Consider the following 25,146-nt stretch of genomic DNA (forward strand, 5'->3'; position numbering starts at 1 on the left):
TTTGCACGCTGGGGTCCACCTAAGGTTTGGGGTTAGGTTCTGATGCAGAGGACACAACAGCAGAATGGACAGGAACGTTTTCGGGCCTGCTCACACAGGCCATGTGGTGATGGACCTAAACAGGTGTCATAAAAATCACTGACAGTTACTAAGTGCTGGTAAAGTATGTCATCTACCCTCACCTCAGCCCCATGAGGGTACATGCTGTCATCCCCATCTGAAGATTAAAAAGAGAAGGGATTCCCTGGTGGTCCAGTGGTTAAGACTCTGCCTTGTAATGCAGGGGACGTGGGTTTGATCCCTGGTCAGGGAACTAAGATCCCATGTGCCCCAGGGCAACTAAGCCCGTGTGCTCTGGAGCCCATACACCCCAAGGAACGATCCCGTGTGCCCCAACTAAGACCCGAGGCAGCCAAAATAAAATTTAAAATATATATTTTTTAAAAAGCACAGAGAAGTGATGTGATTTGCTCAAGGTCACAAAGGTAGGAAGCATGGAACCACGTTCAAAGGCAGCAACTGGGCTCCAGAGCCCCCCATTTGGAACCACCCCGCGAGGTGGCCCCACTGGAGCACAGGAGGGCAGGTGAGGAGGGGCTGTCCCTGACAAAAAGGGAGAATGGACTCTGGAGGCAAGAGAAAGGGACCTCCCTAAGACAGTCCAATGAGACGGCTGCCATTGTCCGTTTCATAAAGGGATAGAGAGACGCTTACAGAGATTGTCATTGATCCAAGGCCACGGGAGCCATGCGGCAGAGCCAGAATTTTAACCGAGGTCCGGGGCCTCTTAGCCAGGAGTTGCCTGGAGACCAGCCGCAGTGCAGAGGCGCTGAGTGGCGGAGGGTGGGGCAAGAATTCTGCAGTTGAGCTGGGAGCACGCGTGGACCAGGTGGGGGGCGGGCGGGGGGTGTTGAAGGACAGGAAACAGCGCCTGTAGGTAGGCTCTAAGGGTGTAGGACCACTCAAAGCCAGGCAGGGGTCCTGAGGGTCAGGCCGAGGGGCCGGGCAGCCCAAAGGAGGATGGACCGTCTTGGGAGATGATAAGACTCGGCTGGGCAGGCTTGGAGCAGATTTGTTACAAGGGTCAGAGGGTTCCCCTGGCTGTCTGCTGGCACCTTCCAAAGCTGAGGAATGACACAAAAAAGGGCCCTCTGACAGCTGGGCGTTAAAGGGCTGGGGGTAGTGCTGAGGGTGGAGGCCAGGAGGCAAGGGGGAGGAGGCTTCCGAAAGAGACCGGACAGAAACGGAAACCTGGCCAGTGGGACAGCAGTGGAGGTGGGGGACAGATGGCAGAGGGGGCAGCCGGGGAATGGCAGCAAGCGTCAGGAGGCCTGGGGGCCAGGACAGGAGAGCCGGCCACAGAAGTGGAAACTTGGAAACGGGAGGTTAGAGATGGGGAGGGTACAGAGGAGTTGGGGCTGGGAAGAAAGGAGAGTCACAGATACTAGGATAGGAGATCAGAAAGAGGAAGAGAGTATAGAAGCCAGAATAGACAGCAAAGTTTGATGCCTTCCAGGGTGATAGCCGACAGGTGGGGTGTTAGAGAAGCATCCTTGGGTGGAGCCAGGACAGAATAATGGGCAAGGTTGAGGGTGCTGCTGGCCACTCGCCTTCCATTTGGGGAGACTTGGCAGAGGAGGCTGGCATCAAAGTGACGGCTCCCATAGTGGACATTCAATGGCTGTCGCATCTACCCTTGCATATACATGCTTATTAAGGGCCTGTAGGGATCTCATTGCACTCTAGTGAGACCCATCTGAGGAGGGATTATTATCCCCATTTAATAGATACGGGTAACAGCACTTCCTGGGAAGCATGTGTGGACACTGAGGGACAGCGGTTGGGGCTTATGTTGGCCAGAGGACACCTGGTAACCGTGCCAACTGGTTCCAAGCACTTCCATCTCCCTTAGAGGCTCTTCAGGCTCTGCAGCCTGTACTTTGCATAGGAGGAAATTGCAGCTCAGAATGGTTGAGACCTGCTAAAGGTCACACAGCAGCAGAGCAGGAACTCTTCGGGGTTATCTGGCTGCCGTGTGCAATCCTTCCACTGCCCTTGTTCTCAGAAAGGTTTCTAACTTTGCTTTCAAAGCAAGTTTCTATCAGCTCCTTAGTGGGCGGGATGGGGCTGCAACCCATTCTGTGGAAGGCGCAGCAGAGGCTTTGAGGGGTGAGAGCCAGCTCGGGTTACAGGAGCCACAGAGGAAGTCTGCCTAGGAGCTGGAGCCAAGCCCTGGGCCTCTCCCACTGACCAGATCAGCTCTGGGTTTGCTGAAAGCCACAGCTGCACCCCTGGGGAGCCAGGAGTCCAGGCCCGGTTTTGTATCGGGCCCTGTGAGAAGGTGTTTCCTCCTCCTCAGTGGGGCAGCCGCCTTGCTGGGCTGCGGTTGAGTCAGCCTTAGGCCCTCACTGCTCTCCTGGTCCCTGAACTTGACTGCCAGGGAGCCGGGGTTACCCCACAAAGGCGTCCCCTCCATTCTGGACCCCTACAGGTAATACACCTTGGGCCGGGGGTCCCCTGCCTGTGCCCAGAGGGGCGGGCACTTCCACCTGGCATCCTGAGTCCCCTCTAGGATCTCGGGGTGTAGGAGGGAGGTGGAACGCGTCTGGGACTGGAGCAACCAGACAAATGGACAGACGCTTAAGCTGACCAATGGATCTGTCCCATGAGGGTCAGAACCATGGGGAGGGCTGGACGCTGGATTCTGCCTCTGGGACCAGAAGGGACTGCAGGGAGGGGGCACTGCTTGGGACCCTGAACTCAGAAGCCCACAGCCCAGCCCTCAACCTCAGGACCAGGGTAGAGTCAATTCCGCAGACCGTCCCTCCGCCTCCACGCTCATACACACACTGGGTAGCCCCAGGGCACCAGGGTACACACCGCCACACACAGCCCCGTCATACACACACAGGCGCACATCCCACCACGCTGTCACCAGAAAGTCACAGAACACACAGTCTCCTGTGCAGCAGCACACAGTGACATGATGCCCAGAGACACACGCAGCTACAACACTCACACCCACAAAACATACAGGCTCCCAGATCCACGGTATGCAGACACCTGCCGAGAGCAGAGACTCACAGCAACACCAGGCAACACAGGGGCTCCCACACCAGGCCCCAGAAGCACCCCGAACCCTGCATCTGCAATACCCCGGACCTGCACACAGTAGACGTTCAGGAAATGCTGTTAGCGTGGGCACAGGCATTTCCACAGCGTCATACAGGACACCTGACTGAGACACCCGTCCACCCCCCCGGGAGGGTGGGGCAGGGGCTTGCTCGACGGGCTCGCTGACTCAGCTGGGAGGGCACAGATTGCGGCAAAGCCAGGGCCTGCCTACTGAGCGCCCTCTCCCCACCCTGGCCCTGCCTGGTGCCCCGGGAGGGAAGGGACTGGCAGGGCAGGGGCAGCAGAGACCACCCCGGCCCGTGGGCTCAGGCCCGGCCGCGGGCCCCTTGCCACGTCCACACACCCCCTGGGGCTGCCCAGGTGTTTTCCTTCCGGAGTCACCATGGTACCCGAGCTGCTTTGCAGCACTCAGCCTCCACGGCCAGGACCCCAGCCAGATCCAGGCCGGGGCGTGGGGATCCCATGCGGTCAGAGTAGAGGGGCCTAGGGCCTCTGGGTCAGGGTGCAGGGCTGGCAGCAGGGGCATCCCTGGGCTGGAGACCGCAGGGGGAGTGGGTGCCGCGGTTACCTCCGGGGAGGAAGTTGGGCTGTGGGCTGGGGAGGAGGTTGCCTCAGACAGGAAGGCCCACTGGGCCAGGGCAGGGTGGGGGTGAAGGGTGGAGGGGAGGGACCCAGGTAGGGGGATTCCCAGGGCAGGGGGCCAAGCAGATATGTGTGTGAGCCTGTGTTTCCCAAGCCAGATATGTGTCTGGCTGTGTGTGTGTGTGTGTGTGTGTGTGTGTGTGTGTATATTCCCCATGTGTGTGCAGCTGCATTTCTGCATTTAACTAGTCAAACACTTACTGACTATCTGTTGTGTGCACAATTCTGGCTTTAGGGGTGAGGCCCTGGTCTCTCTAGCTTCAAGGCCACAATCCAGTTTCAGGGGTGCAGTATGTGTGTGCAAAAGTCTGTGTGATTTGTAAGTATCTAGGGACACGCCTTTGTCCCCAGACTTACCCTTGTGCAAGTGAAGCCATCTGTGGTCCTTGTCGCCCTTGTGTGCTCTTGCCTGTGTGCAGGTGTAAGAATGTGTGAGGTACAGCTCTTGGTCTGCACATAGATCTGGGTCTATGACTGCCTAGGGCCCTTAATGTGGGACCAGGTATCGTGTGCCTGTTTTTATACAAGGGTCAGTGTGCATGTGTGACCAGGTGTACTTCTCAGTGGGGGTAAGTGTATCTACATGTATCAGTGAGTACACATATGTCTCTGTACATGTCTTGGAGTGTGTCCCTGAGTATGTTCATGGGCCTCTGTAAGTGTGTGTCCATGAGTGCCTGTCATGCCACCTTGATCTCAGCCTTCCTGGGCTTGTACCCTGCCCACCACAGGGGTGTATATTTGGGCAGAAAAGGGCATCTGGCTCCAGGATGTGCCCTGTACAGGGGCAAGGCCTGACCTGACCCTTGGTCTGCCCCCAGGGAGTCACGTGTGCCCAGCCTGGGCGCTGGCCCGGCTGATGCCCCAGAGGGGCCATCCAGCTCCAGAGGGGCCCTGGTCCCTGCCTGGCCTCCTCATGGCACGTGAGCCAGAGCCCGAGGCCGACGGGCTCCTGGATCTCAGCTTCCTGACAGAGGAGGAGCAGGAGGCCATTGCTGAGGTCCTGAAGCGAGATGCCCGCCTGCGCCAGCTGGAGGAGGGACGGATCAGGTAAGGCAGAACAAGGGGAGCCCGGGAAGGGGCTCCGGCCTTGGGAGGCTCAGGTGGCCCCCACCCTGTCCCTTCAAGGTGCAGCTTGTCAGATATCTCAGTAGGCTTTGCTTTTGCCCCCTGGTCTACTTGGCCCTTGGCCCGCTCAGCTCATCACCTCTCCCAACGTGGCTGCACCCGCTCCCTTGCCAGCCTCCCTGCCTGCAGGCTCGCCCTTTCGGGCCCACCGCCATGCTGCAGCCAGAACTCTCCAGATCTACTCTTGGTATCCACTCCTGAAACCTCACACGGTTCCTCAGCGTCCCATCAGCTCCGCACTGCGGTCCACAAGGCCCCCCTGGTTGGTCTCTGTCAGCCTCTCGCATCTCACCTTCCACCAGGAAACCCCACCCCCCGATGCACAGACTCAAAGTGTAGCGCTGCAGCCACTCAGTTGCTCCACAGTCCCTGGACACACCGTTCACTTCTGGGCTGTTCCTCGTGCCTGGAAGAAGCAGTGAAGAGGAGCACCATCAGTAGTGTCTGGGGATGCACAGACACCTACTAGCTTGTAACCTGGACCTCCCCAGCACCGCTCTCCTCATCTGTAAAATGGGGTTAAGGAGCCTACTTCATAGAGTTAGGAAGGGTTATACACAGTCATTTAATGAAGAATAAATATTTTCCTTCTCTACCTGGAGAACTGAATTTGTCCTGGGTAAGAAATTCAAATGTCACTTCCTCTGGGAAGCTCTCCAGGATTCTCAAAGGCAAAGCTGATCTTCTTACATATATATGACTCCTACCTCACTGTAGTGTCCTGGTTTATTCCAGACTCAGTTCCCCACCAACCTGAGCACCTCCAAAGCAGGGATCAAGTCTGATTTACTGTTATATCCCTGGCCCCAGGTACAGGGCCTGCCACACAGAGTGGGTGGCGAGAATGTTTGGTTGCATAAGCGGTGACCGCCATGTCCTCCCCCATCCTCCAGCAAGCTCCGGGCATCACTGGCAGACCCTGGGCAGCTGAAGATCCTAACTGGGGACTGGTTCCAGGAAGCACGCTCCCAGCGGCACCACCACGCCCACTTCGGCTCTGACCTGGTCCGAGCTTCTATCCGCAGAAAGAAGGGCTGCAGGAGTGAGAGGAGCTCCCCAGAGGGGGCAGGTCTTGTGCAGCCCAGCTCACTGGGTATGTGCGGACAAGGAGATGGGGCCCCTGGTACTATGTGACTCTGTGTGGGCACCACCCCTCCATGGGCTGTGGGGAGTGGGTGGGTATCTCCAAGGACCAGACATCCCAGGAGCAGGGGTTCACAGAACGTCTCACCTGGGTGCAGGAGACCAGGCTGGAGGCAGCGATGTGGAGGCCGAGGCTGCAGGGAAAGAGACTGAAGAGGCCCTGGAGCCCAGGTGAGGAGGCGTGGCGGGCAGTGGCGGGTACTTCCCAGTCGGCCCATCCCTGACTACACCTCTCCCTCCTCCCAGGCTCTCCGTAGACGAGGGCCCCCAAGAGAGGTTCATTGAGGCCGAGGTGAGCAATGAGTGACTCAGCGGGCTAACGAGTGCATGTACAGAGTCTCTGGAGGGGAGGTGGAGTGTACTAGGGAAAGAACCCAGCCTGCAAATTAATTGGGAGACCCTGGGCTAGGCCTCTGTCCTCCTCTGTCACATGGGGCTGTGGACCCAGCCTCCAAGGGATGGGGTGGGGGACAGAGCTGGGCAAGGTCCAAGACTCAGATGCCACCAGTGGGGACCCTGGGAGTCAAGCAGAGCAGGCCCTGAAGTGTGAAGGGGCGTGAAGTAAAAGGGCCAGACTAGTCCTGCAGCTGGTTACTGGCTCGGCCCTGAGGGCGGTGTAAAATCTGGAGCTGAAGCCTCTGACCTCTGACCCCATCATAACCTCTGACCCCTTCACCACCAGTCCCCACTGTGACTTCTACCCCTTGCTTCTTTCAGGGACCGGATGTCCCCTCACCACGTGTCTCCACAAAGCCTTCAGAGCAGGAGGAGGAGCCCCAAGCCGAAGAAGATGAGCGGGAAGGTGTGTGTTCAAAGCACCAGGAGGCTGGGGGATCAGAAACAGCTCTGTGTGTGCTGTGTGCTTAGTCGCCCAGTCGTGTCTGACCCTTGCGACCCCATGGACTGTAGCCCACCAGGCTCTTCTGTCCATGGGAGTTCTCCAGGCAAGAATCCTGGAGTGGGTTGCCATGCCCTCCTCCAGGGGATCTTCCCAACCCAAGGATCAAACCCTGGTCTCCTGCATTGCAGGCGGGTTCTTTACCATGTGAGCTTCCCTGGTGGCTCAGATGGTAAAGAGTTTGCCTGCAATGCAGGAGACATGGGTTCGATCCCTGGGTCAGGAAGATCCCCTGGAGAAGAATGGTAACCCACTCCAATATTCTTGCCTGGAAAACCCATGGACAGGGAGTCTGGCAGGCTACAGTCCAGGGAAGCCCAGAGACAGCTATAAGTGACCCCCAAACACCTGTTTTCACCTTTCTCCTCTTGTTTTGGGGGCGGGGAGGCGTGGTCTCCACAGGTGACCGCAGGGCAGCCCTGGGCCTGAACCTGGCTGGTAAACCAGTCCCTCCAAATTTGCTCAGGGGCGGGCTGGCGGGCGGGCAGGGGAGGGGCTCGCTGAGCAGCTTGTGCCCCTCCCAGCCCCTGACCTGGAGCACCCTCTGGTCATCGCCGGAGAGGAGGCGGACCCGGAGATGCAGCCGCCGTCGATGGGAGAGGAGGAACCGCAGACCCCGCCTGCCCAGGTAGGCGGGAGCGGCCCGCGGCTGCTCTCAAGACCCGGAGCGGATTCCGGGCGGGGAGCGCCTCTGCCCGAGGCTGCGAGTGTGCGGGACCAGGAAAAGCCGCGGGAGGAGCAAGGGGTACGGGGGCGCCCCGGTCACTTAGTCACTTACTCCCCTCCTGAGACTCAGGCGGCGTCTGAGATGCTGGAGAATGGGGAGGAGAACCCGGGGCCCGACTCCTCGTTCGACCGCATGCTCAGCAGCAGCTCCTCCATGTCCAGCCTCAACTCCTCCACGGTGAGGGGGTGAGGGAAAGGGTCTGGGGGTGGGGGTGGGGACACCTTTCCCCGCATCCCAACACACAACCCCTGCATAACCCCTCCCTCGACCTCACTTCCCCCCATCCCCCACCATTCCCGCGATCTGAACCCTCGGCGCTCCCTCCGCTTCCCCAGCCCCGACGTGAGCCCTGGTCCCCCGCTCTGACCTCCCACCCTCGGTCCGCAGCTGAGCGGCAGCCAGATGAGCCTGTCCGGGGAACCGGAGGCGGGCGCGGTGCAGGTGCGCGGCTCCGTGCACTTCGCCCTGCGCTACGAGCCGGGAGCCGCCGAGTTGCGCGTGCACGTGATCCAGTGCCAAGGCCTGGCCGCTGCACGCCGCCGCCGCTCCGACCCGTGAGTGCCCGACCCCGCGAGGCTGGGGGACTAAGGGGGCCGCGCTCTCCGCCCAACCACGCCGCTTTTCTTGGCCTCAGTTTCCTCATCTGCAAAATGGGAATAACCTTCTTGGGAGACGCAGGCGTTGGGTGATTTAACTCCTATAAAGTGCGGCACGAGGCCTGCCACGCGTTCCAGGCTGTGGCTGGAGCAGGTGCTGCAAGGAGCTGGAAGGGCAAAGTGCCCCCTCCCTTTACCTTCGTTCCTCACCTCCTCCGCTCCAGCTACGTCAAAAGCTACCTCCTCCCGGATAAGCAGAGCAAGCGCAAGACAACAGTGAAGAAAAGGAATCTGAACCCGGTCTTCAACGAGATTCTCCGGGTGAGGTTTCGGCGACGGGGCGGGCCCCATTAATGAACCGAACCCCCGCCCCTTTCTGCAGGGGTAGGGGGGCAGGGGCAGACATGGTACTGTCACTCCTGGTCGCTCCAATCCTCTATTCTGCGGGAGGAACGGCTAGGAGGCCCTCGCATTAACTCACCCTCCGGCATTTCGGTCTAGAGGTGGGCACGGCGCTAGTCCAGACCCACATTTACCCGGTCTGGGGCTCCCCGGGATTCCTTCCAGCAAGGAGCGTGGTAGGATAAGGCCCAGCGAACACTCCTACAGCACTGAGGCCGCGGTCTCGACGCTGCTCCATTTTAGTGCACCGCTTTCCCTCATAGCTCAGTTGGTAAATCATCTGCCTGCAGTGCAGGAGACCAGGGTTCGATTCCTGGGTCGGGAAGATCCCCTGGGAGAAGGAAATGGCAATCCACTCCAGTATTCTTTCCTGGAGAATCCCATGGGCAGATGAGCCTGGAGGGCACAGTTCATGGGATCGCAAGAGTCGGACACGATTGAGCGACTTCGCTTTCTTTCTTTCCTGTCCCCAGTACTCTGTCCCGCAGACGGAGCTCCGGGGCCGCGTGTTGAGCCTGTCCGTGTGGCACCGCGAAAGCCTGGGTCGCAACATCTTTCTGGGAGAAGTCGAAGTGCCCCTGGACACGTGGGACTGGGACTCCGAGCCCACCTGGCTCCCCCTGCAGCCCCGAGTGAGCAGCTGGCCCGCGTGGGGAGACCCCGGCCCAGATCTCGCGCCTTTACCCCACCGGGCTTTCCCCCAGTCCCCTTCGCCCTCGAAACCTTAAGGCCCCAGGCAGAGGTCTGGTCTCCGACCGCTGGTGCCTGGGTGGCTCTCGAATTCCCTAGGCGGTTCTCTCGGAGCCCCGCCCCGAGACCCCGCTCCATAGACACGCCCCACCAATGTCTGGGGACCCGTCTTTCCCTAGGTCCTGGTCCCCAGCCCCTGACAAGCCCACCTCTCGCAGGTCCCGCCCTCTCCCGACGACCTTCCCAGCCGCGGGCTGCTCTCTCTGTCCCTCAAGTACCTCCCCGCTGGTTCCGAGGGTGAGTGACCGCCCCCGAGGGTCAAGCCAGAAGGGCCTTGAGAAGCGGGGAACCCGGGTCCCGCAAGGGTGAGGGGACGCTGTTCCCGGGGCAGGGTCTGAGCAGAGTCTCTCCGCAGGCCCGGGACTGCCCCCGAGCGGGGAGCTGCACTTCTGGGTGAAGGAGGTTCAGGATCTCATCCCTTTGCGCTCAGGGTCCCCGGATACTTTCGTACAATGGTGAGGGGCATCGCCACTTCCCGGCTTCCCTTCCTTTCTCCAGCGGTGGAGGGGACTGCTTGCGCAAACGCCTGGAGTCAGGAGAGTGAGGACTCTTTCCAGCAGCTGCATTCCAGTGACTGGCGCTTATAGGACTTGTTGGAGAGCTGAGACTGAGACCTAGCAGGTCTCAAGGGCCAACCTATGGAAGACCTGGAAAACCAGGTTGTGAGGCTTGGTCCTTGCAGTTCAGTGGTTTTCAAAGTAAGCACTGGAGGAATTCTAGGGGTGCCTGCATCTGCTGTCCCACCCTCAGAGAGTAAAACAGAGGCAGGCCCCAGTGAGGTTCTGAGCTCCCAGCCCTGATTTAACCAGAAGCTTTGGTTTCCCTTTAGGTTTTGTACTTCTGAGTAATATTTTGTCTTACAGAAAGAGCTCCAAGCGCCTGCTTTAGAAAAGTGTGGAAATCACTTCTGGGTGGTCTTGAAGGTGACTGAGCTGAGGAGCAGCAGACGGGCATTTCAGGGACTTTACTCTGGGGTCCTATGGATAGGAGTTGTAATTTTTAAAGGCAGGAGATGGAAGTAAAGGTCCCAGCAAGGGTTTGAGGCTGGTTCTCAGGCAGGAACCAGAGGACATGGACATCGCAAGGGAGTGTGGGTAGGACTCGGTGACTGGTGGGTACTGGGGAGTGTGAGGGGGTGGCCACTTGACGTCAGCCCACCTCCCTCACAGCTCAGTGCTGCCTGATGACAGCCGGGCCAGCCGCCAGCGGACAAGGGTGGTGCGACGCAGCCTCAACCCCATGTTCAATCACACCATGGTCTATGATGGCTTCGGGCCTGCTGACCTGCGCCAGGCCTGTGCGGAGCTCTCCCTCTGGGACCATGGGGTCCTGGGCAGCCGCCAGCTGGGGGGCACACGCCTCAGCCTGGGCACCGGTGAGTGGGGCAGAGCCCCGAGGGGACCTGATGCTAAGAGGCCGGGGCTCAGCATGTGGCCTCGGGCAGGTCTCTGTCCTTTCCTGAGCTTGGTGTCCACTGAGAACTGGGGGGGTGACGGTGCATGACCAGGGACCAGTGTTCCTTGGGATCTGGGGTGTCCAACATGACCATGCCTTCCACCCCTTTCCCCCGCCCACTGCATCCAGGCAGCAGCTACGGGCTCCAGGTGCCCTGGATGGACTCCACACGTGAGGAGAGGCAGCTGTGGCAAACCCTCCTGGAGCGGCCATGTGAGTGGGTGGATGGCCTTCTGCCCCTCAGAACCAACCTGGCCCCCAGGACATAGCTGCCTTACATGCTCTACAAAACCCTTCTTTTGGGATCCCCATTTCAGGGCCTGCCCTTGGCTAAAAAATAAAGTTTATTCTGAGGGTAACAAGGGGCTGATGTCTGCCTGGGATGGGGGAGGGGGTTGGTGGTGAAAGTGAAGGGGACCAGAGGAAAGAATTTTAAACTCAAGACATAAAGACCTCAGGGAGCTGGTCCTAGGACCCCTCTCCATACTTCAGACATTGCCAAGGCCCAGGGGTACAAAAGTATTGTTTAATAGTCTTTGCCTGTGGCCCTCATGAGCTTGAGGCACATCTGTGATTGGTTCTCCCCACTGGGGCTAGAGGCCTGGCCCCTACCCTGACGCCCTCCCACCTGGCCTCCTCCAGTTGCTGCTGGGTCCTGGGGCAGGTATGTCAGAAGCCTCTTGTGTTTCCTCCATTCATCCATCCTTGGGTCTGGCCTCCTGCCTCGGATGTCCTCATTCAGCCTCCTGGGGGCCAGGGGTAACTGGCGTGGATCTTGTTCGCTGTGCCAAGATGGCTCTCCAGATGCGGCATATCATCCCCCCCCTGGGGGTACCAGGCTCAGTGAGGCTCAGCCAGAAGAAGGCCCTGGGTACTCTCTGGTACCCACTGTCTGCCTGATGCCCCCTCTGTCCCCAAAGGACACTGGTGTCCCTGTATTTTTCAGGGAGGAACCCAGGCAGTTTTGTAACGGCAGGGTGAGGTGATATCAGGATCTGGCCAGCATGAGGCCATGTGTGTGGGTTATCCTTCGAGGGCCAGGACATACCTGATGCCTGTGTAGATGAGGTCATCTCTAGTGGCACAGGTCAGTAGGGCATGGAGGGTGAAGCTGTGGTTCAGTAGCTGGTTGTGGACAGAGACCCCCACACAGAAACAGGGAGAGGTAAAAATCAGACAAAGCTAGATCCAAAGATCCAAGAACTAGCTCTGGGTTACTGGGTTGGCCAAAAGTTCATTCGAGTAAGAAAAACCTGAATGAATTTTTGGCCAACCCAGTACTACCAACATGCTAGGGCTGTCCTTTCTGCACCTCAGTTTTCTCATCTGTACGATGGGGGGAAAAGTAAAGTGAAAGTGTTAGGCGCTCAGTCATGTCTGACTCTTTGCAACCCCACGGACTGTAGTCCGCCAGGCTGCTCTGTCCATGAAATTCTCCAGGCAAGAATACTGGAGTGGGTAGCCATTCCCTTCTCCAGGGGATCTTCCCAACTCAGGGATCGAATCTGGGTCTCCTGCGTTGCAGGCAGATTCTTTACTATCTGAGCCACCAGGGGTATACAAAGTGCTCATTCAGTATTGAGATTCTCTGCATTAGACGGAGAAAGAGAGAAGAGCTGAAAGATGGGCATAAGAGGAGTCTTTGGTTGGTGGGTGTCAGGGGCAACCAGCGCATTTCCTCTCACCGTCTGGATGGTGCCTGAATCCACATTCAGTTCCTGTAACCACTGCACCAGGCCCTGGTCCACCGCGAGAGCCGCTGTCAGGGAGGTCATGTGTTGAACCCAAGGGTGCCTTGGCCAAGAAGCTGCCCCCACCCACCATTCATGTTCACCAGCCTGGTCCTGCTCACCTGGGGGCTCTGAAGCCAGGGCACAGGTCCTGGCCTCCCCACTGACCCGCTGGAGGGCTAGTTGCACCAAGGCCTGGCATTCCCTTTCCTTCTCAGCCAGAACATCTCGAAGCCTGTTGGAAGGCAGAAGCCCACAGAATGGAGGGGGAGTAGCAGTAAAGCTTGTGCAGAGATTATGGGCAAGTCCCCGGAGCTGTACCTATCGGTCTCTGCTCGCAAGAGGCCCAGCTGCACCATCAGAGAAGGGGTACCCTGCTCCGGTTCCCCCAGGAGAGGGCTCGGCTCGGCTGGGGTCTCCTGCTGCTTGGGCTCGGACTCCTCTGCGTTACTGGCCTCTTCCGACTTCGGTAGGACCGCCTCCTCCTCCACCTCTGCCAATCCGAGGGGGATTGAACTCAGGCAGGGCGAGAATGCCCATTTAGGACCCCAACATTGGCAGAAGACGCGGGACTCGGCACCGGCCAGGCAGCGTTAGCCTGGGAGGTATCCTTTGGCCACATCCCCCTCCTTGGCGCCGAGTCTAGGCTGGGCCTCACTGACCACGCCCCCACCTGCCCTATTGGTGTTCGCCACGCCCCAAGGATCACACCCTCTCCCCACGCGCAGGCGGGCAGGTAGGCTCCGCCCTTCCGCCCACCTGGGGCCAGCACGGCCAGGGCTGCCCGCACAGCGCGGCTGAGCAGCGAGTCCAGCACGAACATCCAGTGTGGGCGGATCTGGCGCCTGCGGAGGACCTGCTTCACCTGGAGAGGGAGGGAGGGCGCGGCTAAGACGGCTGAGCCTCAAGGAGGAGTGGAGCTTAAGTTGGAAAGGCCAAGGCAAGTAGGGTGGGCGGGCTTGGGATCAAAGGAGGGTCAGAGCAGCTAGGACTGGGCAGGCGTCCCATTCCCAGAGGCTCTATCTTCACGGGGAAGACGCGGAATCTTGCGATATCACCTTGCACATGCCTAAGTATTGGGAGCGCCCTACCTCTTACTGCGTGCATGTGTGCTAAGTCGTTTCATTCCGTGTCCGACTCTTTGTGACCCCATAGACTGTAGCGTACCAGGCTCCTCTGTCCGTGGGGTTCTCCAGGCAAGAATACTGGAGTGGGTTGCCATGCCCTCCTCCGGGGGATCTTCCCAACCCAGGGATCGAACCCCCGTTTCTTATGCCTTCTGTATTGGCAGGCGGGTTCTTTACCACCAAGCACCACCTGGGAAGTTGGGTACCCCTTACTGTGAGAGGGCTCCCTCACCTCATCCGGGAAGGCGAAGAGCGGTCCTTGCAGAAGCTCGGGCTCAAGGCCCTGGGCCCGAAGCTGCCCTTGGAGTCCCCGCAGCTCCTGGGCCAGCTGCCGACGGTTGGGAGTATGGATGTGCGCCCTGAGGCAGAGCAGTAGCTGTTCCACGTGACTCCTCTCCAGACGGGGACCCTGGGAAGGAAAAGAAGGGTCCTCAGCGAGTATACGGATGAGCCAGGAGAGATGCCCGTGGGAGGATGTGCTGGGTGGGCGGTAGGCCGTCAGCTGGAAAAGCAGGCGTCCTGTCGGGGCTCGACCAGCAGGGGGCGCCGGGGCGAGCCTCCCACCTGTTCCTGCTCCAGGCGCAGGCTCTCCGCCAGCGCCGGCAGCTCCTGCTCCAGAACCGTGGCCAGCGTGGCCCGGCGCCTACTCTCTTGATGCAAGAGGCTCAGCCCCGAACTCTCCTCAGGGGACGCGGGCTCGTCAGCCCCAGGCTCCTCGGGCACCCTGGGTGCAGTGAAGAGTGGCCGATGGAGGATGGGTAGCAATACCATTCAAGCCACCTCCACCCCAGAGACTGAATCCTGGCCTTTACTTTTATCCCCCACCTCACAGGGATAAAAGAGATGAACTCAGCATTGAGAGGGCACAATAAACTTAATGCCATCCTTGCACGTGGTCCAAGTGTCTGGGTCCCCAAGAAGGGCTTTTGCTGAAGGGAGTCCCCCAGGGACAAAACCAGATGAAGCGAACCCACCCTGGGACCCTGGGTGCTCACCGGAGCTGGCTGGTGTCCCCATAACTGAGGCAGCGCTTGGGGGGACTGGGAGGGTGCTGAGAGGGTGCCTGAGGGCGCGGGAATGTCTGGGACTGGGAGGTGGAGTCTGCTGAAGGAGCAGGGCTTGCGGATGGCGCCTCTAAGGGAGGGACAAAGCCGTCGGCCTGGGCCCCTGAGCCCTCTCCCTCCAAACCTCCGCTGCCCTCACCCCAGGGTGCTCACTCCCTCCACCCACTTAGTACCTGAGGACCTTAGAGCCTGTCTGGGGGAGCCCGGGCTGCGGCTCCTCTTCCCGGGCTGCAGGAAGGGGTCTGCCAGCAGCGCTTGAGCACTGGCTCGGAGACGGGGGTCGGGCTCAAAAGTTCGGAGGAGGAAGGCTTGAGCCTCAGCTGACAGAGAACCGGGCATTGGCGGATGCACCTTGTACATGCCCACCTGGGAAGGGAGCAGGGACGGGGAACAAGGGACACATTTAAAAGTGTTCAGGACTCAGTCTGCCCCCACCCCACCTCATAAGCCAGGCCCTGAGGATCTCACCTGAAACATGGCAGCCTGCGGGCTCCCTAGCTCGTGGAAGGGTGGGTGACCTGTGGCCATCTCGATGACTGTGCAGCCCAGTGACCAGATGTCTGCTGCCTTCCCATACCCTCGTGGGCCCTGGTCAATGATTTCTGGGGCCATATATTGTAGGGTCCCTAGGACAGGAGCAGTAGCAGTAATGCTCACCTAGGCTGTATCACCATGGAGGGTGGCAGGGGGCTCTATCATTTTCTGGCCACCTGCTTTCACCCTGAACTCTATCATCCAAAACATCCCATCACCTACCCTGGTCATCAAACCTCTATCCTGAGTCTCCTCACTCATCTCAGGCTCCATCACATTCATGGCCTCCATCACCCACAGGAGGTGCCATCATTTATCCTAGACTGCACTGTCCGCTCTGAACTTTGGTCCCCATCCACACTTTTGGGCTCCATTTCAGGGACTGAACTCAATCAGCTCAGTTATCAGCTTTCCAAGCTCCAGTTCTAGATTGTATCATTGCCCCCTGGCTCAGCGACCTGCCCTGGGTTCCATCTCCCATTAAGACTCTAACTCTGTGCCCAGGAGAAACGTCACTCCCTGGAATGTCCCATGAGTTCTCTGCCCCACATCAGCAAGCTTCCTTCGCCACCCCACACCCTGTTCCCTGTGAAGGTCTCAGTGCAGGGTATGTTGGCTGTTACCTGTGAAGGTCTCAGTGCAGGGTGTGATGCCTGCTAGTCGCTTGGAGGTGCCAAAGTCAGAAATCTTGAGCAACCCGCTGAAGGTGTTGATCAGCACGTTGTCCCCCTGAGCAGAGTGGACATTGTGCTCAGCAGACATTGGACTGGGCTCCTGATGCCAGAACTTGACTCTATCCCAGACCCCATCTCCCAAGACTCCCAGCCTGACCCTGCCTCTCTCAACCCCACCCCTGCCATCCCATTTATGTCCCCCTGGAAGTTGGCTGCATTTTACTGATTTATTTTTGGCTGTGCTGATCTTTGTGGCTGTGTGCTGGTTTTCTCTAGTTGCGTCGAGTGGGGCTACTCTCTAGTTACGGTGCATGGGCTTCTCACTGCAGTGCCTTCTCCTTTGCAGAGCATGGGCTCTAGGGAGCACGGACTCAGTAGTTGTGGCGCACAGGCTTAGTTGCCCCACAGCATCTGGGATCTTCCCGACCCAGGGATGGAACCCATGTCCCCTGTGTTGGCAGGTGGATTCTTAACCACTGGAAGAATCAGGGAAATCCTGGAAGTTGGCTTCAGAGCTGAACTTCTTTCCCTCCCTAGGGAAACTTCTTGATGAATTTCCCAAGCTTTTGCAAAGGGTCTGTCCACTTCAACCGCCAGCCTATGTCTGGAGCCCTCTCTGCTCCTCCCTCTCGCCAGCCCCACCCCCCACCAAGGTGAGCCAGCAACAGGCTGACCTTGATATCTCGATGCACAATGTGGTTGTCGTGCAGGTAGCTGAGTCCCTGCAGGATCTGGCGGGTGTAGAAACTGATGGTGCTCTCGTTGTCCTGCAGGGGTCCCCACACCGATCGCAGCAAGGAAGACAGGCTGCCTGGAAGGTGCAGTACAGGGTCATAATTGGCACCCACTTAGTCCAGCCCACAGCTGTCTGCTTGAAGGCCAGGCCATGGCCCAGCTTCCATCACCTAATCGCAGTGCCTCAGCTAATTCTGGGCTACACCACCCACACAGGCTAGGGGTCATTTTCCCCGGAGGGTTCTCCACCCCTTGCTTGGCTCCATCCCCAGGCCCCACAACTCCAGTTCCATTTGCCTCCCACGCAGGGCAGATACCTCCAGGCACTTCCTCCATGAAAATCTTGAGGTAGCCGCCCTGGCTGACGGAGCCCAGATAGCGCACAATGTTCTTGTGGCGTAGGCGTTTGTGCAGAGCGATCTCTTCATGCAGCGGCTGAGAGAACCTGGGGGCCGGTAGGGAGTGACTAACAGGCCTGCTTGAGGCAGGGGTGCTTACCCCACTCCGGTGCCAGCAGGACAGGCCTATAGATTCTCCTCCCTCATCCCAGACCCCCGCCTCGTCCTTCCTCACTTTATCACCCAGCCCACACACCCCTCCGGACCCTAGCCCTGCCGCTGGGTCCCTGCGGTTCTGCGCACAGGCCTGGCTGGGCCCCGGGGGCTCGAACTCTCGCTGCTCAGGCACTCAGTCCCGCCCATGTGGGCCTCTGAGTCGCCCCGGCCTACAGTCGGGCCCACAGGACCCTCTCAACTTGGGGTCCCACCCATGTGACCCGCCCACTTGTTCCCTGGAGCCCTGGCCACCCCCGCCCCCCGCGCCAGCCCCCAAACCTGCTGTCCCGCTCCGGGATCTCCTTGATGGCGATGCGCACGCGAGTGTGTCGATCGCGGCCAGCGTACACCACCCCGTACGTGCCCTTGCCCAGCACCAGCCGCTCACCCGACTCCGTGTACTCGTAATCAAACTGCGAGGGCGGGTGAGATGAGGGGTTCAGTGGGGCCCTCGGCCCAACCTCCTCCTCCATCTCCCAGCACCCGCCCCCTTACCTCCAACACCTCCCCAGCGCCCTCCGTCTCCTCTGCGGGCGCCCCGGAGTCTGGACTCTTCACCAAGGCCTGGATCAGGCCGCAGAACCTGAGGGCGGAGGTCAAGACTGACGGGAGGGGCAACCTGGGGCAGAAACTGTTCCCCTCTCTGCCCAGAGCACCCAGGGAACATGGTCCCTTCCTCTCCCGCGATGCCCTGGTCCTCCTGGCCCTCGGAGCACCCCGACCCCGCGGGGCTGCGCGCACCACTGGCAGTGCCCGGCGCTGGGGAAGCACAGCTGGACGTCCTGAGCCGGAGGAGGCGCGTAGAGGAAGCAGCAGCGCTCGTCCCGCTTGGAGACGCTGGAAGGGATGAAGAACCCGGGTGAGCCGGCCTCCCAGCCGCGCTGCCTCCCCCGCTCACCTCCCCCAGGGCCCCCTCTTACCTGACGCCGCTGATGGAGGCCACCTGGAAGGTCCAGCTGGAGGGAACGTCCTGTGAGAAGAAAGGGGTCCCAGAGGGGTGCTGGAGACAGCGAGAGGGGTCTGGGGATGGGGAAAGGCCGGACAGAAGAGGTGCATAGATGTCAATGGGGTGGCTCACCGGCGACTTCACCTGCTTCTCCGGCTCCAGCAGGCTCAGGGTCACCGCGCTCACCGGGTTTGTACCCTGAACCTCCAGCCTGGCGGGCAGCAGCACCTTATTCATCTCCAGGACCAGCACCTTCAGATGACAGGGGAGAGGGGTTGGTCAGAAGGGGCTGGCACCTCTCCCGGGTCCCACACCCCACCGGCCTCACCAAGCACTGGTCCCCTTGGGGACAAGCTGTCTTGAGTGGCTGGCAGGACTGTAGCAAGAAGTGGAGCCAGAAGTGGGCGCCGTGGGGGGCTTCTCCAGGAAGCTCTAGTGTGGGTCTGAAGTGCTGATACAGCAGGAAGGTTTCCATCACGGACACCAGGTACCTGCAGACAATAGGCATGTCTTCAGTCCAGGCACCAGCTGGCACTGCCAGGGGGATTAGACTGGCTTGGTTGCAGCCAGAATCAGGCCATTGGGTGCGATGGGTACTGGTCTGGAAGAGGTTCAGACTAGATGCCAGGGGATACAGGTGCAGAAGCTGATAGCCCAGGCCGGCCCAGGACCCCAGAGGGGGCTGCTTACCATATGGGGGCGTTGAGCTTGTACAGCTGCTCTGCGGCCAGTGCCACCTGAGTGAGGTCATTGGCAAGGATCTGAGCTCCCAGGTAGAAGCCCACATCCCAGTAATACTGCATCTTCTCCACGCAGCCTTTTCGGGCCAGCAGGCAGCCCAGCTTCATGCCTGGGAGAGAGGGGCCTGGGTTGTAATGAATGTGGTTGCGAATTTCGGCAAAGCCCAGGTGTAGGCCACCAAAGTCACATGGGCAGGAAGATAGAAATGGGTGAAAACTTAGGTGTGGCCATATCTCAGGTGGGAGTAGAAGCTCAGGCACAGGTGAGGGTGTGGGAACAAGTGTACGTGGCATTCGGTGTGTAAAGAGCACAGGTGTGAGCTTAGGAACAGTTGTGGCCTCAGGGGCTCATGAGGGTCCAGGTTAGGCATGAGGACCCAGGTGTGAGTTCAGGCAGAACAGGTCCCAGACGTGATGGGTCAGCCCCAGCTCTAGCCCAGTGTCCTCTCTCCCTGCCCTGCCCCCAGGCCCTTCAGGGCGCCTGTAAGTAAGGGATAGGGATGCAGGATTGCGGCTCACCTATGAGCCGGAGCTCCTCGGAGTCCTCAAAGCGCTGCCCGTCAGCAATGAGGAGCACAGCGGCATTGATGCCCGAGTGAAGGCTGGGCTCTATGTCAAAAGCCTTGCGATACCTGGGGTGAGGGTGGGGGGTGATGCAGGGAGGGACTAATGCCCATAGCCCCATCCCTCAGCCCACTAGCTCAGCCCACTGTCCACTTGTTTGGGCCACTTACCAGTGATATGCCTGCTCCCGGTGCCCAGCATCCTGGAAGCCAGAGCTGAAGAACATGTCCTTGTAGATACGGCCACACATGCAGTACAGATCAGGTGCCACGGGGCCCTCTACCTGTACCAGTGGCAGCAGCACAGCCAGTGCCTTCTCCCGGTCCCCAGGCCTGTTCCTCCTAGGGGGAAGGGGAAGATAGGCTGGGGACCACTCTCTGTCCAGGAACCCCAAGACCCTGAACAGCAGGGACCTTTCCAAGGGCCTGACCATCATGAACCCACAAGAGCAGTGCCTCTGGTCAGCGCTGACCTTCCGAGAGGTGGGAATCCCAGATGGAAGTGACTGCAGTGGCTGCGGAGCCGTGGCCTTAGACGGCTGTGACCACTCCAAGGTCAGCACCACCACCCCACCCCACCCTGGGCAGCAGACACAGAATCATAGGGACGATTTTACACCAGGGTGATCCTGGTCGGCAAATTCCCTGAACAGCCGTGATTGTGGACCGCAGAGACTTTGCACAGCAGAGACCCATGTCCCCATGTGGCTGTGACCTGAGCCTTGTTCTGCCAACCCACCGGTTGAGGGCAAAGGTGTAGTGGAAGCAGACATTATGCTGCTCAGCCACGTCACAGGTGGGCAAGGCCTGCAGGGTCTCCACCAGGTCAATGATGGCTGAATAGTCCTGCAGGAGGGAACAGCATGCACTGGCCTCATGGCCTCCGGTGGGTCTCATCGGCTCACGGACCCTGAGGCAAACCTTGAGCGGGGTCCCCTCCCACCTGACCCCCCACCTTCCCACCCACCATCCTCTGCACACTTCCAGGAAGTGCAGACACTGCACCGTACGTGGAGACCCCACTGGGTGCCCAGCCTTTCCTGGTTTTCTCCCAGGAAACCAAGGCTTGAAGATGTCAGATAATTCATTCAGAGCCTCTGGTGGGTCTGGCCTGGGGCTTGTTGGACGGGCCTGCCTGCCTCTCCGAGCCCCGCACACCTGCACGTCCCGGTAGGAGAGCAGCAGGTTCATGATGATGTCGGGGCTCAGCAGCTCCACACTGTCCAGTCTCCGCTGCAGGCGAGCCAGCTCCTGCCGCAGCTGTAGCCCACTGAACCGCTCCCGAGCCCTCCGGATGTCCTGCCGAATGGTCTCCCGGAAGTAGCCACTAACGCCCAGGGAAGGGGAGAGAGAGAGAATGGCAGGGTCTGCCCCTCAGCTCCAGGCCCCCCTTGTCCTCACCAGCTCCTCCTGGCACTCCCGCTCTGGGGGGCCCCCATTACCAAGAGTCCGTGGGCGTGGCCTCCAGCAGGTGGGCCAGCCGGCCCACCAGGGGTGTGAGCAGGGCCTCTGTGCCCACCCCAGCCTGGAGCAGCCCGTCAGCCAGGCCCCTCAGGAGGCCCGCATCACCACATAGCACCCGACCGGTGGCTGTCACCACGTAGGGGATCAGCGTGTAGCTGCCAATGCAATCCTAGGGTGGGAGAGAGGCCAGGAATCAGAGGAGGTCAGAGGTCAGGAATAGATTAGAGAGGGGCAGTGAAGGGGTCAGAGGTCCACCCCCATGGGGATTAGAATAGCCGGGAAGGGGCCCACTTCACAAAGGGAGGCAATAGGGGGCCAAAGGTCACATGGATGTCAGGGGGGCACTAGGGAGGTCAGAGGTGAATGAGGAGGCCTGGAAACATGGTGGAGAGCAGAGGTTATAATGGAGGTCAAAGGGAAACCACGGAGGAGGGGTGGATTCGGCTCACCGAGTTCTTCTGGAAAATGTCCTCCTGCAAGAGAGAGACATTCAGATACTGGCATTCTGGGTAGGCCACTCCCGCCCTGGGCTGGTCCCCACCAGCCCCCGGGCCACCTACCCGCAGGGCCTGCAGGTCAGGGAGGTCGGCCTGGGAGCAGAGGAGCACGTTGTTGGTCATGCTGAAGCTCTCCCTCACACCCAGGTGGTAGAACAGGGAGGGCTGTGCCAGGGAGCTGCTCACCTCAAGCACCACCACATCTGTGGACACACAAGTGGAGGCCCTGAGCTCTGAGCCTGAACCCCAAGCTTGGTACCCAGAGCCTGGAGCCCCGAGCCCTGAGCCCTGAGCCCCAAACCTCAAGTCCCGAACCCAGCTTGTGGGGAAGAAGCCTGGGGATCCATCCTGGCTGGGTCTGCCTTCCCATGTAACTCCTCAGAATCCAGTTTTGCTCTGGGCCTCAGTTTCCCCCTTTTAGGGTCCCTCTGGATCATACACAAATTATGCCTATGGTATTGAAAGGAGAGGGGTGGAGCTCCCCAGGCCCCACTGCTTGTATCCCACTGTTCAGCGCCTACGGGCATTGGGCACAGAGAAGGGGAGGCTGTGCACTAAACCCGGAGCCTGTTCTGGGCCTTTTGAGAGGCAAGAGTTGTGCAAAGAGAGACGTGCCCTTCCCTGGGTCCTCAACACAGTCTCTTGAAAGGGGCTGGCACCAGCAGTGTGCTGGGTATATACACATGTATATACATACTTGCCTAGTGTGTGTACAACACTGTGCCTCTGTGAGTGTGTCGCTTGCTGTCTGTATCTCTGTGTGGGACAGTGTCTGCGACAGCCTTTGTGAAGCAAGATATGCACGATTTGTGAGTCCGTCTATGATTGTGTGTGTGTGTGTCTTTGTGACCTCAAGGTCGAGTCAGCCTTCATTTTTATCTCTCTATTTATTTTTGGCTGTGACGGGTCTTTGTTGCTGCTTGCAGGCTGACACGGGCTCAGTAGTTGTGGCACACAGGCTTAGTTTTCCCGCCACAGGTGGTGGAATCTTCCCCGGACCAAGGACCAAACCCATGTCCCGTTTCCCAGGTGGCAGCAGTGTGGTAAAGAATCCACCTGCCAATGCAGGAGACGCCAGAGACGTGGGTTCTGTCCCTGGGTCAGGAAGATTCCCTGGAGTAGGAAATGGCAACCTGCTCCAGTATTCTTGCCTGGGAAATCCCGTGGACAGAGGAGCCTGGCAGGCTACAGTCCACGAGGTCCCAAAGAGTCGGACCGACTGAACGAGTAAGCACGCCCCGCAGGTGGATTCTTAACCACTGGACCACCAGGGACCTCCAGCCTTCATTGTTAGACTGACGTTTTATGGACATCCTGCAAGCAGGGTTCCTGAACTCTTGGATAAACAAATTAGTAGCGGGGCGGGGCATCCGGGTTGGCGAGAGGGCGGGGTGATCCCCCTCTGGAATACCCGCTTTCTGGCCCCGCCTCCGGACGACCCTTCTCCGCCTCCAGTTTCCGCCCCAGCTCTGCCGATTCTCCTAGAGCTACTTGTTCAGTCGCTCCGTTGCGTCCGGCTCTTTGCGACCCCGTGGACTGCAGAACGGCCAGGCTCCTGTCCTTTTCTATTTCCCGGAGTTTGCTCAAATTCATATGCATTGAGTCAGTGTTGCTATCCAGCCATCTCATCCTCTGCCTGCCTTCTCCTTTTGTCTTTAATCTTCCCCAGCATCAGGGTGTTTTCCAAATGAGTCGGGTCTTCGCATCAGGTGGCCAAAGTACTGGAGCTTCAGCTTCAGCATTAGCATCAGCGACCCCTCCCCCCATGAAAATTCAAGGTTGATTTCTTTTAGGATTGATTTGTTTGATCTCCTTGCCGTCCAGGGGACGGTTTTCCCCAGCACCACAGTTTTCACTTTTCTCAGAACTATTGGGGCCTCATAAACCAAGCTTCCTCCTCTAGAATCCAGTGCCGTTGGTGCCCTTCGCTTCCCTTTGCAGCCGGATCCCCGGAAGTAGTATGCTAGGACCCCTGAACTCTAGCCTCACGTGTTAGGGGCCCCTTTCCCAGTCCAAGTTCCACCTCCAGGATCCTCCGTCATGAGCTCCGTGAGAGATCATCCTGAGGCTGAGTTCTCCGATCCCATTCCTGAGATACCACACCCTGCCCCGCTCCCAGCCTCTCCCTAATTCTAGCCCCACTCCCTAGGCACGGTGCCAACTCCAGAGTGCCTAAGCTCCCACTCTGAACCCCGAGCCAGACCTGGATCCGCGAGGTCTCTGCCCAAATCTGGCCACGCTCCAGATCCCCTAAACTCCGCTTTTATCACTGGTCCCTCCGCGAGCCCCTCTGCTTTAGTTCACTTTATGCCCCCACGACTCCGGACCTCGGGGGGTCTCCCGGGAGTCGCTGAGCCCCGCCCCTCGGCCCCGCCCCCAGACTCTAAGCCCCACCCAGCGCTCCGCCCCGCGGGCGCGCTCACCCGCGTTGTAGAACGAATCGAGAGCTGCGGTGTCTCCCAGCGCCAGGGTTCCAAAAGGCAGGCTGTGCAACTGAGGTCGCGGCCGCGGTCCGGGGAGCTGCGCGCAGGCCTCACGCAGGCAGCGCAGAGGCAGCGGCTCCGCCTCGGCTCCCGTCTCGGGTTCTACCTCTGGCAGCGGCTCCCGGGTCAGCACGTAGACCACGCTGAGCGGCCGGCTTCGCGCACAGCCCCGACCCGGGGACGCCGCGAGCGGCCGGCCCCGGCTCAGCGCCTCGGCCAGCGGGTCCTGCCAGCAGCTGCCGGCGCGCTCCAGAGCTCCGGACCGCGGGCTCGGCCCTGCCATGCGGGGGCGCTCGGGTGTCGGGCGCCCGGCTTTGGGCACCCGGGGCGGGACGGGAGCCGGGAACAGATCCTGGGATCGAGAATTTCCTGCAGGATCTGGAGGTCAGGAGTCTGGCCAGAGATCCCGTTTGGGAATCTGGTGTGCAGGGCGAAAATCCGGCCTCTGACTTGCAAGGTCCTGAAGATCAGACTTCGGGGATTGGGTCCTGGGAATCTTGGGCATCCAGTGATCCGCGGTTCAGAGTCACGTGGAAGGTCCCAGGCATCGGGCCAGCAGTGCCCACCACCCAGGATCCGCCGCAGAACGCCGGCCGTCGCTCTCTCCTGCCCCCACATGTAGGCCGGGCCCAGCCCTTTCCCGGCCGATCGGGAAAGCTCCACCCTCGGCCTTGGGGCAGCACCGCTCCCTAGCGGCCCGGGACACGGCCTCTTCCCTCCCTCCTCTCCCGCCAGAACCTCTGAGACAGGCCGCTTCCGGAACACCCTGTGCCCCTGCGCAGGCAACCACTGTGGACTGCACAGAGCAGGCACTCGTGAGATGGGTGCCCAGGCCAGAGCAAAGACCCAAGTGCATTGCAGGCTCTGCCCTGCAGGGATCTGTTGGAAGAAAGGATCTTCAGAGATGTCAGGGTGTGTAGAACAAACACGGCGGAGAGAGCCCGTCCCTCGACGTCCTTGCTGGGCAGGCTGGGAGGGACTGGACTGGGAAAGCCTGCTCCCCAGCCTGTCAGGAGCATGGGTCTTGGCATCAGAGCTGGGTCCTTTGCCTTTTCTCTGCTTTCCCCAGAATTCAATCTGCTTTGGAGTCCTTCTGACCCCTGACCTCCAACCAGGACATGACCATGAAACATCTGAGAAGAATCTTAGTGCAAACGTT

General features: G+C 59.7%; 2 protein-coding genes across 4 annotated transcripts; one reads left to right on the forward strand and one right to left on the reverse strand.

The window, feature by feature from the left end:
• The first annotated feature begins 2,341 nt into the window (after positions 1–2,341).
• Positions 2,342–11,240, forward strand: SYTL1 (synaptotagmin like 1). Of its 2 annotated transcripts, none has more exons than XM_070383605.1 (15): positions 2,342–2,491; positions 4,599–4,827; positions 5,799–5,998; positions 6,147–6,219; positions 6,295–6,340; positions 6,766–6,850; positions 7,471–7,574; positions 7,737–7,850; positions 8,061–8,227; positions 8,494–8,590; positions 9,145–9,303; positions 9,580–9,658; positions 9,777–9,876; positions 10,591–10,796; positions 11,006–11,240. In XM_070383605.1, the coding sequence occupies exons 2-15, from the start codon at positions 4,637–4,639 to the stop codon at positions 11,143–11,145; spliced, it is 1,761 nt and encodes a 586-aa protein (XP_070239706.1). In that variant the 5' UTR covers positions 2,342–2,491; positions 4,599–4,636; the 3' UTR covers positions 11,146–11,240. The 2 variants fall into 2 exon arrangements, with proteins under 2 accessions (XP_070239706.1, XP_070239714.1); XM_070383613.1 differs by having other exon boundaries at positions 7,743–7,850.
• Positions 11,241–11,373: 133 nt separating this feature from the next.
• Positions 11,374–24,768, reverse strand: MAP3K6 (mitogen-activated protein kinase kinase kinase 6). Of its 2 annotated transcripts, none has more exons than XM_070383588.1 (29): positions 23,928–24,768; positions 21,568–21,707; positions 21,457–21,480; positions 20,986–21,176; positions 20,702–20,870; positions 20,283–20,389; positions 19,715–19,885; positions 19,500–19,612; positions 18,931–19,090; positions 18,569–18,731; positions 18,373–18,492; positions 18,215–18,264; positions 18,036–18,131; positions 17,790–17,877; positions 17,574–17,707; positions 17,058–17,185; positions 16,680–16,816; positions 15,955–16,060; positions 15,266–15,423; positions 14,971–15,163; positions 14,729–14,867; positions 14,298–14,457; positions 13,966–14,142; positions 13,366–13,471; positions 12,928–13,099; positions 12,729–12,841; positions 12,562–12,635; positions 11,925–12,001; positions 11,374–11,622 (listed from the first exon to the last, which is right to left on the reverse strand). In XM_070383588.1, the coding sequence occupies exons 1-29, from the start codon at positions 24,268–24,270 to the stop codon at positions 11,403–11,405; spliced, it is 4,029 nt and encodes a 1,342-aa protein (XP_070239689.1). In that variant the 5' UTR covers positions 24,271–24,768; the 3' UTR covers positions 11,374–11,402. The 2 variants fall into 2 exon arrangements, with proteins under 2 accessions (XP_070239689.1, XP_070239697.1); XM_070383596.1 differs by having other exon boundaries at positions 11,482–11,701; positions 23,928–24,766.
• Positions 24,769–25,146: the final 378 nt, after the last annotated feature.

Source organism: Bos mutus, chromosome 2 (assembly GCF_027580195.1).
Source record: "Bos mutus isolate GX-2022 chromosome 2, NWIPB_WYAK_1.1, whole genome shotgun sequence".
Taxonomy (NCBI): Eukaryota; Metazoa; Chordata; class Mammalia; order Artiodactyla; family Bovidae; genus Bos; species Bos mutus.